This window comes from Phyllopteryx taeniolatus, chromosome 10 (genome assembly GCF_024500385.1).
Source record: "Phyllopteryx taeniolatus isolate TA_2022b chromosome 10, UOR_Ptae_1.2, whole genome shotgun sequence".
Lineage (NCBI taxonomy): Eukaryota > Metazoa > Chordata > Actinopteri > Syngnathiformes > Syngnathidae > Phyllopteryx > Phyllopteryx taeniolatus.
Genome location: NC_084511.1, coordinates 4,756,483 through 4,770,896, shown reverse-complemented (window position 1 = coordinate 4,770,896; position 14,414 = coordinate 4,756,483). Strand labels below are relative to the sequence as shown.

The 14,414-nt window shown below is 46.9% G+C and overlaps 1 protein-coding gene across 1 annotated transcript; it reads left to right on the top strand.

Annotated features, from left to right (window-relative positions):
• Window positions 1–505: 505 nt before the first annotated feature.
• Window positions 506–8,439, top strand: LOC133485071 (uncharacterized). The gene is made up of 2 exons (XM_061788410.1): window positions 506–902; window positions 4,067–8,439. Exons 1-2 carry the CDS (start codon window positions 538–540, stop codon window positions 4,422–4,424), a joined length of 723 nt encoding a protein of 240 aa, XP_061644394.1. The 5' UTR covers window positions 506–537; the 3' UTR covers window positions 4,425–8,439.
• The last annotated feature ends 5,975 nt before the right edge of the window (window positions 8,440–14,414 follow it).

The following is a 14,414-nucleotide window of genomic DNA, read 5'->3' as shown; positions in this document are numbered from 1 at the left end:
AAGAGTGTCACAGGTCCCCTGTTGGACCCCCTGCAGTTTGCCTACCAAGCGAACAGGTCTGCGGATGATGCAGTCAACATGGGACTGCACTTCATCCTAGAACACCTCGACAGTGCAGGGACCTACGGGAGGATCCTGTTCGTGGACTTCAGCTCAGCGTTCATCACCATCATCCCTGAACTCCTTTCATCCAAGCTTCTCCAGCTCAGCGTCTCACCTGCCATCTGCCAGTGGATTTACAGCTTTCTGACGGGCAGGACACAGCAGGTCAGGCTGGGGGAGGCTACCTCATCCACACGCAGCATCAGCACTGGGGCGCCCCAAGGTTGTGTCCTCTCTCCGCTGGTCTGCCCTCTCTACACGAACGACTGCACCTCAGCGCACCCGACTGTCAAACTCCTGAAGTTTGCAGATGACACCACTGTCATCGGCCTCATCAAGGACGCTGACGAGTCTGCATATCGACAGGAAGCGAAGCGGCTGGAGCCGTGGTGCTGCCGACACAACCTGGAGCTGAACACGCTCAAGACTGTAGAGATGATCGTGGACTTCAGGAGGCATCCTTCGCCACAGCTGCCCCTCACGTTGTCCAGCTGCCTTGTGTCAACCGTCGAGACCTTCAAGTTCCTGGGAATTACAGTCTCTCAGGACCTGAAGTGGGCGACCAACATCAACTCCGTCCTCAAAAAGGCCCAGCAGAGGATGTACTTCCTGCGGCTTCTGAGAAAGCACGGCCTGTCACCGGAGCTGTTGAGACAGTTCTACACAGCGGTCATCGAATCAGTCCTGTGTTCTTCCATCACAGTCTGGTTTGGTGCTGCTACAAAAAAGGACAAACTCCGACTGCAACGGACAATCAAAAATGCTGAAAGGATTGTCACACACACACACATGGATGACTGGTAAGCACATCTGCAGTTCCTTTGACTTCATGATTCTCATTTGCTCTGACATGCACTGTGAGCTCTAAGGTCTTATATAGACAGGGGTGTGGCTTTCCTAATCAAGTCCAATCAGTATAATCAAACACAGATGATCAGAAGAAATGGACAGCACCCGAGTTAAATATATGAGTGTCACAGCAAAGAGTCTGAATACTTATGGCTGTGTGATATTCCAGTTTTTCCTTTTTAATAAATCAGCAAAAATTTCAACAATTACGTTTTTTTCTGTCAATATGGGGTGCTGTGTGGACATAAATGAGCAAAAACATGAGGTCATTGCACGTTAGGAAATAAAAACCCTGTGAATACTAGTGAATGACAGGTAAATGAGGGACGGCAGAGTCCGATAAATTCCGTAGAAGAAGGATGGCGGAGTCCTGTGTACACTTAAATTCCGTGAAAATCGCAGTTATAAAGCGCTTGTGTGATTGAGAAGTCCATGAATGGAGATAAAAATACCATTAGGTATTTATCACATATAAAACAGTTGGATTGTAAACAGCTAACTGGTGTGGATGCAAAGGCAAGAATTCTCCACCTGAAAAGGTTGAAGTGAGAATTACAACAGAAAATTTGAGTTGCTGTCCTACTGATAAGAAACCAGTTTTTAGAACATCCTCGGTGTTGACAAACTGGACCAAATTCTCTAAAATGGGGAAAGGAAATATTCATATAAAACCCAGGGATACACTGCAGTGTAAAGATAGGAAGTTCATCAAAAAAAAAAGGATCCTGATAAAATCCAATATTTAGACACATGGATAACTGAACACGGCATTAATGGTTAAAATCGCCGCGTTGCAGGAATCAATCATAAGAAAAAAAGGAAAGACAAAAAGAAACCCCTAAAAAGATGAAGAAAAATGGTTTTGAGGAAACAGAATAGTGGATGAGAATAGCCTCAAATAGAGAAGAGGGAGACAGAGAACGGAAAGAGAATGAAGACAAAATAAGAAAGGAAAAATAATGTGAAAAGAAAGACAGGGAATGTGTAGAGAAGGTAAAAGAACAATTAATGTTCCATAGAAAGGAAGAGAAAGTTGGAATAGTGGAAGAGAGAATTGGAATCAGTCAAAACTGAATGCAGAAGGTTGCTGGAATTGTGGCAAAGAAGGACTGACACCACATAAAGCAAATATAAACCAGTTTGTTGAGGAAATGGAAAATTTAAGGCGATCATATAACTTAAATGGTGCAGAAGTCCCACAAGTGTGGATGGCAGCCATGGGTCCAGATTGGCATAATGTTAGAGGACCATGGAATCCAAGTGATGAAAATGGGATTTTGGCCCATGATAGTCGCGAATTGGGACACCGGGTGCAAGGATTAATTAACAGAGCAACCTAGCATTTCAAACAGAGAGCAAATTACACTGAAACAGGAAGAGTAAAACAAAAGGATGATGAGCCTTTTGAGGAATACAGAGTAAGAATGGCAACTATTTGGCCTCAAGACTCACAGCGGCCTGCAGGAGTATGAAGATGTAAATGGGCCATTTCAACAGCAGTTGAATAATGCTGTCCATGCAGGTTCAAAAGATGCAATTCGCAGCTGGGTTAACAAACACTACATTGGCCTGCCTACAGGCACCTTGGAGGAGTATGTAAATCCATGCTGAAAAAATAATAAAAGATAAAAAGAAACAGAAGTTTACAGACACGTGTTAGCAATAGAAGATAACACAAATTTAGACAAAGACACATTAAAAGATATGCAACAATGTCCCAAAGCTGAACAAGAACTTTGGAAGAAAAAGGGCGCAACATTACAAGATGACATCTGTGTATGACCAAACAACAAACCTATCCTACCAAAAAATCTATATCTATATCTATCTATACTGCTATATTGAGTCATGGTGTAACACATGTCTCAACAGGAGGGATGGTGGAGCAGATACATCAACATTATACAACTTATGGCTTTGATTCTTATTCAAAAAATTTTTGTAGGGCATGTTTGATATGTGAAAGGCACTTTGCAAGGATATCATTCCTGGATATGGTATTCCTGAAAAAATATAGTGATAACGGTGCCCATTTTGTTAACCAAATTGTGAAAAAGATAGGAGTGATGTTTCACTGTGGTAGAAATTGACTTCAATCCGCAGTCAAGAGGGGACATCTGGTGGTGGTGTGGAGATGCTAGACTATTTGATAAATTGCCAAAGAATGTAACAGGTCTCTGTGCTCTAGTCACTTTGTTGTTACCGGTATCGGCATATCCTATGTCTGTACAAGAATTAACAGCTAGGTTATCCACTGCCATGCCAGAACATTGGCGACATCAGAAAAGAGCAGCAGACTGGCAGGGCCAAAATGATCCAACATACATTGACGTCATTGGTGTTCCCCGTGGTGTTCCAAGTGAGTACAAATTAGTAGATCAAATAGCTGCAGGATTTGAGTCCTCAATCTGTTGGTGGTGTACAACCAACAAAAACGTAGACTGTCTCTTTGTCTTAAGTGGTATTGGTGATTGCTCTCCCCACATTACATTGGTAAGGTTTGAGTCCTTAAAGTCCTGGATTAAAGTCCCCCGCTTCAAGTTTGGGGGTTAGAATCAGAATCAGAATCAGAGAGCGCGTAACCGAGGCGTCCACACGAGTAGTCGCCATCTTAGTGAGGGGTTTGGGTCTCCATGTTCGAGTCTGACAATCAGGATTCAGGTCCCCTTGTTCGATTTCAACAATCAGGGGTTCGGGTCCTCGACAATTTCGAACACGTTCAAATATTGTAAAAAAGAGAAGGGCTTCTTACGAGTACTGGAAATGGGAATTGGGAAGAGCAAAAAATAATTACCGGTGTATACGTCACCTGTCATGACCCATATGAGGGAAAAATATGGTGAAAAATCTATAGAGTGTTTTGAGAAGTGGATAACTGAATACGGTTTCCCAGTGACTGGAAGGTTAAGTGTTCGGCAGTTACAAAAATGAAGGAAAGGTTAGAGGAAGAGCAAAAAAAAAAAGGTTAAGATTAGGTTGAGAAATTGAGAAACGAATGTCTGGAAATATGGTTGCCAAGGCTAAAGGGACGAAAGGACTTAGACATGAATAATAGGGAAAAAGAGTGCATAGAAAATGGTAACTGTGCATCTCCTCCTGTGTCTCTGTATCTGAGGTTGCCTGGTGGAAGACGTCGGGATGACGCCAGTGATTGGGTTCCCTCATATCCCCCACGGGCACAAGTCAATCAGCAGCCTGAGCAAGTCCCGCCAGGCGACGGCAATCAGTGGCTGCCTCCTGCACACACAGCACCGCTACCGCTACTGCTACCGCTACCGCTAACGCTCCAGCTCCGTCTCCTCCCCACACAAACTGCTGCTGCTCCCCTCTACTTCCTGCCTGCACAGCCTACTCCTGCTGGCAGCATGCCACCTCCTGCCATGAAACAGGATAGATGGGTCCCAGGTCCCATCGCCAGCGGTCACCAGACAAAAGGCCAAGATGGGTCAAAACCTTCGAATGCCAATTATTGAGTTCCCTGGCCCTGACGGTCAACCTGTTCTGTTGTACCGTTATATGGACCCAGAAATGAAACAGGTGATAAAGGATTGGCAACATCCCAATGAAGGCGGCCACAAGCTTCACCGTGTTTTCCTCTAGTTTGCCCGACACTGGAGGCCCATCGGCAGCGAGGTCTACAAACTACTCCTCCTCCACCTCGGAGCAGAGATTTTCAGTAAATTGGGTGCAGTGGTGGAACAGGGAGAGTACAAGCAGCTGCAAGCAAGAACTGTCTCCGGGAACCCAAACGGACCATGGGAAGTGCAAATGATAGCCATAGGTTAGGCCCTTGAGATACACTTCTCCCTTCGCCCCTTTTACGGATTCATGCCTGTGTGCAAGGGACAGATGAGACAGCAGCTGAATACTTGCACCATCTCATGGACGCTTGTGAGAGCCATTCCGGACTTACTAAACTGGCCAGTTTCGACAGTGATGAGAGCCTTGAATGACTCGCTAAATATCAGTGACGTCTTTTTTAGTCATGACTTTTGCGCAGCGTTTGTCTCACTAACTCCAGCGCAACTGTGTGTCTTTGATGTTGTCCGTTCAACACCACAAATTTCTCTAGCAAAACAACCTGTGGCGCCATGGCAGGATGTAGGCCCTTTTGTCTCCCAATGTCAGAGTGCGACTGAATGGGCACCAACATCGGATCCAACAATGTTTTTTTCTAAATCTGTCAATTCCCACAGAAAGGTGTTGAGTGTGTGCACACGTGCCTTGCGTTCCGTCTACCTTACATTGAAACCGATCTGAGTCGTGTCACACACAAAGTCCGACTGACATCTCCCCTCTGCTGGACCACGTTCCATCCACACTGTGGGCTACCAGCAAACATGATGTAGGGCTAATTAAGAACTGTCCACTGGTTCGACTCAAACCTAAGTCATCTTATTCCCCTCTACAGCATCAGTGCCACTTGCTTGAGCCTTTCCAAGTCCTCCTTGTGACCAACACTGCAGTGCAAGTTGCTGAAAGAGCTACGTGTTCACGCATCACACTGCAAGACATTCCCGGTGGCTCCTATGGACCCAACTCCTTCTCTTCCTTCACCTTCTGCAATGGATGGCCGGAAAGGTCAGCCTAATAAAGCTAAATAGTCACCCCTGAGAAAGAGGATTCACTGTTAGCATACATTTTTAGCTCCAATCAGTGGTGGAAACCACTGTGCTAAACTGCACGTCGATAAGGTTATAGAAGAGCAGAAGATAGGTCATAAAAGCCGAGCAACAACCAATCATCTGTTGTCTGAACTGAAGCGCGCACACACACACACACACACACACACACACACACACACGTGCACTTGCGTAACTCGGCAGAAGAACAGAAGAAGATACATCTCCCGAGGGTTTCAAACCGCTCATTGGTGGTTTGACATTAATTACCATAATTATTGTGATTGAAATGTGTTGATGCTTCCACTTTGGCAGTTGACACAATTTTGCACCTTACGAGATGTGACAACTACGACAAGCTTCTTTAGTTTCATGTGATCGCCACTACCTCTGCTAATTACACATCCTCCAGTATGAATGTTTGGTTTCTTGATGCCCTTCATGTGGCACGCTCTCAAAATCGTTCTAACGGCTATGTTTGTTCTTACATGCCGCACCGCTCCAAACCTTCTCTGCATCCCAATTCGTCATCACTCTTTCCTCACACCTAAACTTCTTTTGTCAGTCCACAGTACCTTAACCAAACCGTCCTTGCTGAAACCGGTTATCCTCTCCCCTATATCAATGTGACCAAAGATTTTGATAATTTTAAACACACTGATGTATATGGTATAGTGCCTTTGTTTGGCCTGCTTTAGATTTGCCCCGGAGAGCAATTCCACTGTTTTGCTATGAACAATACCCTATTTGGCCAGCGTGTGTACGTTGAGGAGGTGCCAAAATATTATTCCCAATCTATGTCTGTACCATGCACAACCTTTGTTTCTTCCTCCTCTCTGTACAATTCCTAAACTCTTCCCGGTACTACCTGTCTTCCCTATATGTCATTACCTGACTGGTTGGACACGTTGCCTTTTGAGGGAGTGTACTTTCTTGGACGATGAGTCTACACTAAACTTGTTCCCGATTGGTCTGGTTGATGCGCCCCTATTGTTTTGACTGACACTCATACATTATCTCTGCCACACGCCATTTCGGTCGTCATAGACAGGCCCAATTTAAAGAACACGATCCAGTTTTGGGCACGGATGTCCTCACCGATCATAAGGTTTGGGGAGTAGGTACCAAGTTGTACTCTCTCAAATTGAGGTGGGGAAGTTGATGTTATGTTATGAAACTCTTAAGTTATCACTTTTCTAGTTTTGTTAACACTATCCTGACCATTCTAGAGGCTTCACCTGTGGAAACTAATACAATTCGTGAAGTAGCCTTCCAACACTGCTTGACACTTGATCTGTTATGCACCCTCTTGAACCAAACCTGTTGCACATACATTTCTGACAGTGCTGGTGATACAGGCGTTATAGCCTGTGGCATTAAAAATCTCACTATACTCCGCGATATCATTGCCCGTGAGGAGGGTCTCGATTCAAGCTGGTTCACTGGACTCAGATGGCAGGCTTGGCTGTATCGCTTTGCACTTACGGTCTGTGTTGCTTTTTTTGTACTCTTTTTCATGTCCTGTTGTCTGGTCCCTCTAGTCAAATCTTTGGTCTTTCGCATGGTTGTCAATGCATTTGTCCACTATTCATGGGTGACCTCCGGTGACCCACTAACATCATACCCCGCTAATGACCGATGTTTTCCTGACCTTTTCCCTCAAACCGACTGCTTGGATGACAACGACAACATGACTGATGATCATGACTCAGATTCTCGTAACCCTAAAGTGTGAATTTCTGGATGGTTGTGTGGTTGTTTTTTAAATAAATGCTATGCTTTTACTGTATATCGTTTTAATTGCTCCATACTATCTTCGTGTTTTTGGTTACTTAGTGTTTAGTAATGTTTAGTAATGTTACTTTCTTGTGTGATTAGTAATTGATTGCATTATTATTATTATCAAAAGGGGGACCTTGATTTGGAAAATTTGTTTCATATACACTATCAAATATCAGTTTTGTGAGTTGTATATAACATTTGCATGTTTATTGTTCCTTAGCTTGAGACAACACAGTACTTCTGTGTGTCCTTGCAAATGTGACTTTTGACAACTCCTTGTATTCCTCTTCCTTTCTCATCCTCTGCATTCTCCCATTCCCATAAAGATAAGTTTGAGTGCATCTAGACGAAGCTAACTGCGTGAGAATGTTGTGGGAATGAGAGGGGTGTATTTCTTTTTTCCTCTCTCGCTCACTTCTGTATAACGTTGACATGCGCTTCAGTAAGCGGTGACAACTCGTGATGACTTGTACCTTTTCCTCTCTTTGCAAAGATATTCTTCCTTTCTTGGAATAAAAAACCCACAAAGACACGATTGCTTCCTTATTTATTCTGTCAGAGAAAGATCTCCCAAAACAGTTGACACGCTGTGGTGACCCCTAATGGGACAAGCCGAAAATAAAAGAACAAGGAATAAAACCTGTGCCTCATTTTACGCTGCTGTATTAAATGTTGGTCATTATGGTACTACTTGGAGAGCCAGATATTTTTTCACATGGTATTGGGGTAAAAGGTTTGAGAATCACTTTTTAATACAAAGAGGTCATAGCCAGATATTTTACAGACATGAGAGCCTGTTCTTGAACTCACTGCTTAGAACTATAACAATGTCTTCTGCTTCCCCTTGCAGGAACTGCCCTCACCCTCTTCCTGACTGTCACTGTACGATGTCACTGCTTGTCCTCCTTAGATCTTTGTCACTCCTCCACCTGTTTCTCTGTCACAGTGGACTCAGGTCTGTGGGGAACATTACAGGGTGGTGGCGGGTGTCTCAACAACATCCATCCATCCATTTTCTACTGCTTATCCGAGGTCGGGTCGCGGGGGCAGTAGCTTTAGCAAGGACGCCGAGACTTCCCTCTCCCCAGCCACTTCATCCAGCTCTTCCGGGGGGATCCCGAGGCGTTCCCAGGCCAACCGAGAGACGTAGTCTCTCGAGCATGTCCTGGGTCGTCCCGGAGGTCTCCTCCCGGTGGGACGTGGCCGGAACACCTCAACAGGGAGGTGTCCGGGAGGCATCCGAAGCAGATGCCCCAGCCACCTCATTTGCCTCCTCTCAATGCTCTACTCTGAGCCCCTCCCGGATGACCAAGCTTCTCAACCTATTTCTAAGGGAGAGCCCGGACACCCTGCGGAGGAAACTCATTTCGGCCCATAGCTCATGACCATAGGTGAGGGTAGGAACGTACATCGACCGGTAAATCGAGAGCTTCGCCTTTCGGCTTAGCTCCTTATTCACCACAACGGACCGATACAAATTCTGCATCACTGCAGACACTGCACTGATCCACCTGTCCATCTCTTGTTCCGTTCTTCCCTCACTCGTGATCAAGACCCCAGTATACTTGAACTCTTCCACTTGGAGCAGGATCTCATCCCCGACCCGGAGAGGGCACGCCACCCTTTTCCAACTGAGGACCATGGTCTCAGATTTGGAGGTGCTGCTTCTCATCCCAGCCGCTTCACACTCGGCTGCGAACCACTCCAGTGAAAGTTGGAGATCACGGCTTGATGAAGCCAACAGAACCACATCATCTGCAAAAAGCAACAACATGTCAGAGATTTTTCGATAGTAGACAAACTTCACCGGTGAGGGGCTGTGGATGTGTTTTATTTTGGTCGTTATGTTAGCGGTTTGCGGTGGAGCAGCACGTTTGGTTTCACCTGTGTCTTGGTTGAGCATCAGCGTTGGCAGACTTGGTGTAGCAAGGATGCTGTCACGGAGGCTGGACTTGCTTGCCCAGTCCAGTCTTGTGTGACCCCCCCCCCCCCCCCCCCCCCCCCCTCCCCCCGCTTCGCTGCGTGGAGGCACGAGCGGCTGAGAAGTGAGTTCCTGGAGGCGCAGTAACAAAAGTCCACGATAATGCAAATGAGCAGGTGCAAAGCCAAGGAGGAACCAGAATGAAGATTGTGCAGCGCACCGGAAGGAAGAATTGAGAGGGTGGCCCCCAAGTCAGCAGGCAACTTCGACACCACCAACGACACAGAACAGAAGAGGAAGGCTGGGAACCAGCACAGAAGGAATTGCACATCCCAACTGCAACTGTTAACTTCCCTATTCGACTGGTCGCACGTGATAACCAAGCAGTAACCAGTCCACATGCGTTCTTTCAGCCTTTGCCGGAGTTTAACGACCTGCGTTTGTCGCTGCATGCCACACTCCTCCTAGACGTTTCCCGAAACATCATGCTGCTGATTCACAACCACACACGGAACGACATTCACATCCCCAGATCTACTAGGCTTGGCCTCTTGATCTGCTCCGACTTCCACGACTTCAATCTCACGGTCCACGTGATTGGTCAACCCATCGGTGTCTGTAATCACGCGCCGTCAAACCGCCTCCGCTGCACCTGCCACCGCTCGGCCGTATGATGAGACTTGGTATGACTCCGTCAACCCAATGCCTTGCGCCTCTGCGACTCGTGACTTTGACTTGACCGCACAACAATCCTGTGACTGGCAGGTCCCAGGTTTGTTGTCCCTCTGGGCCAAAGGGGGGTGATGCTGAGCTTTGCCGATGACCCACCTTGTGCAGGACACCGCGGAATCAAAGCAACAGCCACGGCCCTGCGCCAAGCAGTATACTGGCAATACATGCACAAAGATGTAACAGCCTACAAAAAAGGCTGCCTGGTATGCTGCCAATTTCAGCCAACCAACCCCAACCACAGAGCACCTCTCCAATAAATAGGAGTTGCATTCCCAAGGTCTGACCTACATATTGACTGTGTGGGACCAATGGTAAAATCCATCCATCCATCAATCCATTTTCTGAGACGCTTCTCCTCACTAGGGTCGCGGGCGTGTTGGAGCCTATCCCAGGATTGGTTGCCAGCCAATCACAGGGCACATACAAACAAACAAACAACCAGTCGCACTCACAGTCACACCAATGGGCAATTTAGAGTCTCCAATTAATGCATGTTTTTGGGATGTGGGAGGAAACCGGAGTGCCCGGAGAAAACCCACGCAGGCACGGGGAGAACATGCAAACTCCACACAGGCGGGGCCGGGGATTGAACCCGGGTCCTCAGAACTGTGAGGCTGACGCTCTAACCAGTCATCCACCGTGCCGCCTGGTCAAATCCAAATGAGGAAATAAATACTTCCTCGCAGTCACATGCGCATTCACCAAATGGATAGAATGCTTGCCTGCACCAAACGATACGGCACAAACTACCACCTACTTGCTGATGAACCCCGTGTTCTCCAGATATGGGTTGCCCTCTCGGATCAACTCAGACAGGGGAACCCACTTCACCAGCGAGGTGGCACAAGAACTGTGGCGGCTCCTTGGGATCAAGTCCCAGTTGCACATCAGCCACCACCCAATGTCGTTGGGTCAGGTCGAGCGCGCTAACCGCACAGTGGTCAGTCTCTTAACAAAATGTGTGACCTCAAATCACAGAGACTGGGACATGAAATTCCCGTTGATATTGAAGGCCATCAGGGCCACCCCACACGAGTCCACAGGAGTGTCCCCTTTCGAAATGATGACCGGAAGGCGCATAACACTGCCTCTGCTATACCAACCTGGTGAGGCCAACATAGCCACCGCCTATACGACTCATCAATACATGAACGACCTACACGCCCATTTAAAGGCCACATTCGCCTTTGCCCAGCAACACCTGGGGAAAAGTGCGGAACGCCAGAAGGTGTATTATGGCCAGAAAACCTCAGAGGACGAACTCCAAATAGGGGACAAGGTGTGGTATTACCTGTTTGCACAACCAGGCAACACTAACCAGAAAACCCTATGCCCCATATCTCGTAAATTCCTTCCCTATTGGGCAGGACCCAACGAGATCGTGGACAAATCTTCTCCGGTCGTGTACCAAATTAAAATGACCCAAGGCCATAAAGGTACGCTGTTAAAGTGGGTTCATCGCAATCACATAAAGAGACACCACCGTCCCATGGTCCTCAGTGAGGAAACACCAAGTTCCCCACCGGAACCCCAACTGGAAGTCGGTCCCAATGACAAGGGACCAGTAGCTCCGGCCCCACAGGGATGCTAAAACGATGCAACTTTGGCTTGTAACACCAAACGTGATCAAGACCTTGATCCAGTCTTCACACAAATCTTCAATAGATCTCTGGAACTGTGCGAAGTACCATCCTGTTTCAAATGCTCCACCATCATTCCAGTCCCCAAGAAACCTACAATCTCGGGTCTAAATGACTACAGGCCTGTCGCCTTGACATCTGTGGTCATGAAGTCCTTTGAACGTCTCATGCTGCACCACCTCAAGAGCGTCACAGGTCCCCTGCTGGACCCCCTGCAGTTTGCCTACCGAGCGAACAGGTCTGCGGATGATGCAGTCAACATGGAACTGCACTTCATCCTAGAACACTTCGACAGTGCAGGAAACTACACGAGGATCCTGTTCGTGGACTTCAGCTCAACACCATCATCCCTGAACTCTTTTCCTCCAAGCTTCTCCAGGTCAGCGTCTCACCTGCCATCTGCCAGTGGATTTACAGCTTCCTGACGGGCAGGACACAGCAGGTGAGGCTGGGGGAGGCCACCTCATTCACACGCAGCATCAGCAATGGGGCGCCCCAAAGTTGTGTCCTCTCTCCGCTGGTCTGCTCTCTCTAGACGAACGACTGCACCTCAACTCACCCGACTGTCAAACTCCTGAAATTTGCCGATGACACCACTGTCATCGGCCTCATCAAGGACGGTGACGAGTCTGCATATCGACAGGAAGTGGAGCGGCTGGAGCTGTGGTGCAGCCGACACAACCTGGAGGTGAACACGCTCAAGATGTAGAGATGATCGTGGACTTCAGGAGGCATCCTTCGCCACAGCTGCCCCTCACGTTGTCCAGCTGCCTTGTGTCAACTGTCGAGACCTTCAAGTTCCTGGGAATTAGTCTCTCAGGACCTTAAGTGGCGATCAACATCAACTCCAGCCTCAAAAAGGCCCAGCAGAGGATGTACTTCCCGCGGCTTCTGAGAAAGCACGGCCTGCCTCAGGAGCTGCTGAGGTAGTTCTACACATCGGTCATCGAATCAGTCTGTGTTCTTCCATCACAGTCTGGTTTGATGCTGCTGCAAAAAAGGACAAACTCTGACTGAAACGGACAATCAAAACTGCTGAAAGGATTGTCGGGACACCCCTACCCATCTTTGAGGACTTGCACGCTGCCAGAACTAAGACAAGAGCGTGCAAAATCCTCTCAGACCCTCCACATCCCGGTCACCAGCTCTTCCAGCTCCTTCCCTCAGGCGCTACCGATCAATGCAAACTAGAATTAGCAGACATTCCAACAGCTTCTTCCCTCTGGCAATCAACTTCTTAAACACCTAACCTACAATTCCATTGCAACATGCTGGCAATTTTTTTGTCTTGAGTTTTTTGTCGCATTTCTGTCGGGCCAATTATATATTACTCGTGCACTCACTGTAGTAGTCTTGTCACGCTGCACTATTGGCATATCTGTTGTTGACCAATACTGTCCACTCATGCCAGAGTAATGGCTCTTGTCCATCTGCTCCATTTGCGTACTGACTGAGGAGTATCTGCCATATTTGCACAATCAACATTGTCCCAGATTATCGCACTACTCGCTTGAAGTCTCGGGGCCCTTTGGACAATGGTCATTGCACCGGACTATTGCAATATTAGTCATTTGAACCGCTCTAAGGACCGCTAGAGGACTGCATGTTTTTGGACAATTGTCCAAAAAAATAAAAAAATAAAAGAAATAAATAAATGTACCAGCATTACCAGATAACCTACAACCCTTTATTGCTCAGTTACTGTTTTTTTGTCAATGTCTTTATGTCTCAAAAGTGTTCTCTGTCAATTGACTGTCTGTTGTTGTTCTAGAGCTGCTCCAATTACCCGAGATAAATTCCTTGTGTGTTTTCTGGACATACTTGGCAAATACAGATGATTCTGATTCTGATTCTACACCAAGGCATACATTTGGAATATATCTACAGAGTTTGCAAGATATAAAAACAGAGATTTTATCTTCTGTTGACAAACATCAGAGGCACGTCCACAAGTTCTGGTGTTTCCAGTTCCTCTCAACGCCATTGGGTGGAGCCTCACGCGCATCGGTGGATATTAACCACATAGTCTTCCCCAACCATTCGGTCCGGGAAGGGGACTTTTGAAGACAGGAATCAAGATTTGATTGGAAGATGATAATTAGGTTAAGGTCCACTTGACGTGCACCAGGCCCTGTCCTAGTCACCGTCTCACAGCAGGGCAGCGTGGAGGAGTGGGGGTTCTCAGGTGGTCGCGTGTCTCTGTGACGCCTCAAAGGTGTGGCGTGCATATCCTCTACAACACCACACAAATACTATGTTGAAAATAGTAGTGTTCTCAACAATCACATAACATTTGAAACATTCGTTACAGGGATTAAAGAAGATAGCGTGGGACAACGCAAAGCGGGAAAATGGTCTTGTTATCTTAAATCCAATAATTAATATTTTATTCCACTGGATTTAAACCACGAAATAATCCCAAAATGGAAAATTAACACTCAGAGGCGGTCCAGCTCCCCTTTTTCTTCCTCCTTTTTCCGTCAAAACCACCTGTCCTTGACCAGATGAGCCAAGCATCCGGGAGATCGACCAGCCTGCCTAAATTGTGTTCCATGCAATGTAAATCTAACGTGCGGTCTACTAAGGTACAGATTGGTGCATATTTGGGGTTTAAATTAATGGCAACAGGAATCCCAGCTTTATGCATTGCTCACCGCGCAGCCTCACTTCACACCTGTTTGACCTGCTTTACGAATGCTTACCTGTACCTTGTTTTCCTTTTCTCTGCATTGTTTCCCTGTAGTTAGACCCCCGTTAGATTTCATT

Bases quoted from the DNA above. Each gene is read 5' to 3' on its own strand.
- LOC133485071 (XM_061788410.1), top strand. From the start codon at position 538: ATGATCGTGGACTTCAGGAGGCATCCTTCGCCACAGCTGCCCCTCACG. The intron at 903-4,066 runs GTAAGCACATCT...TCTGTATCTGAG, and splicing joins CACACACACATGGATGACTG to GTTGCCTGGTGGAAGACGTC.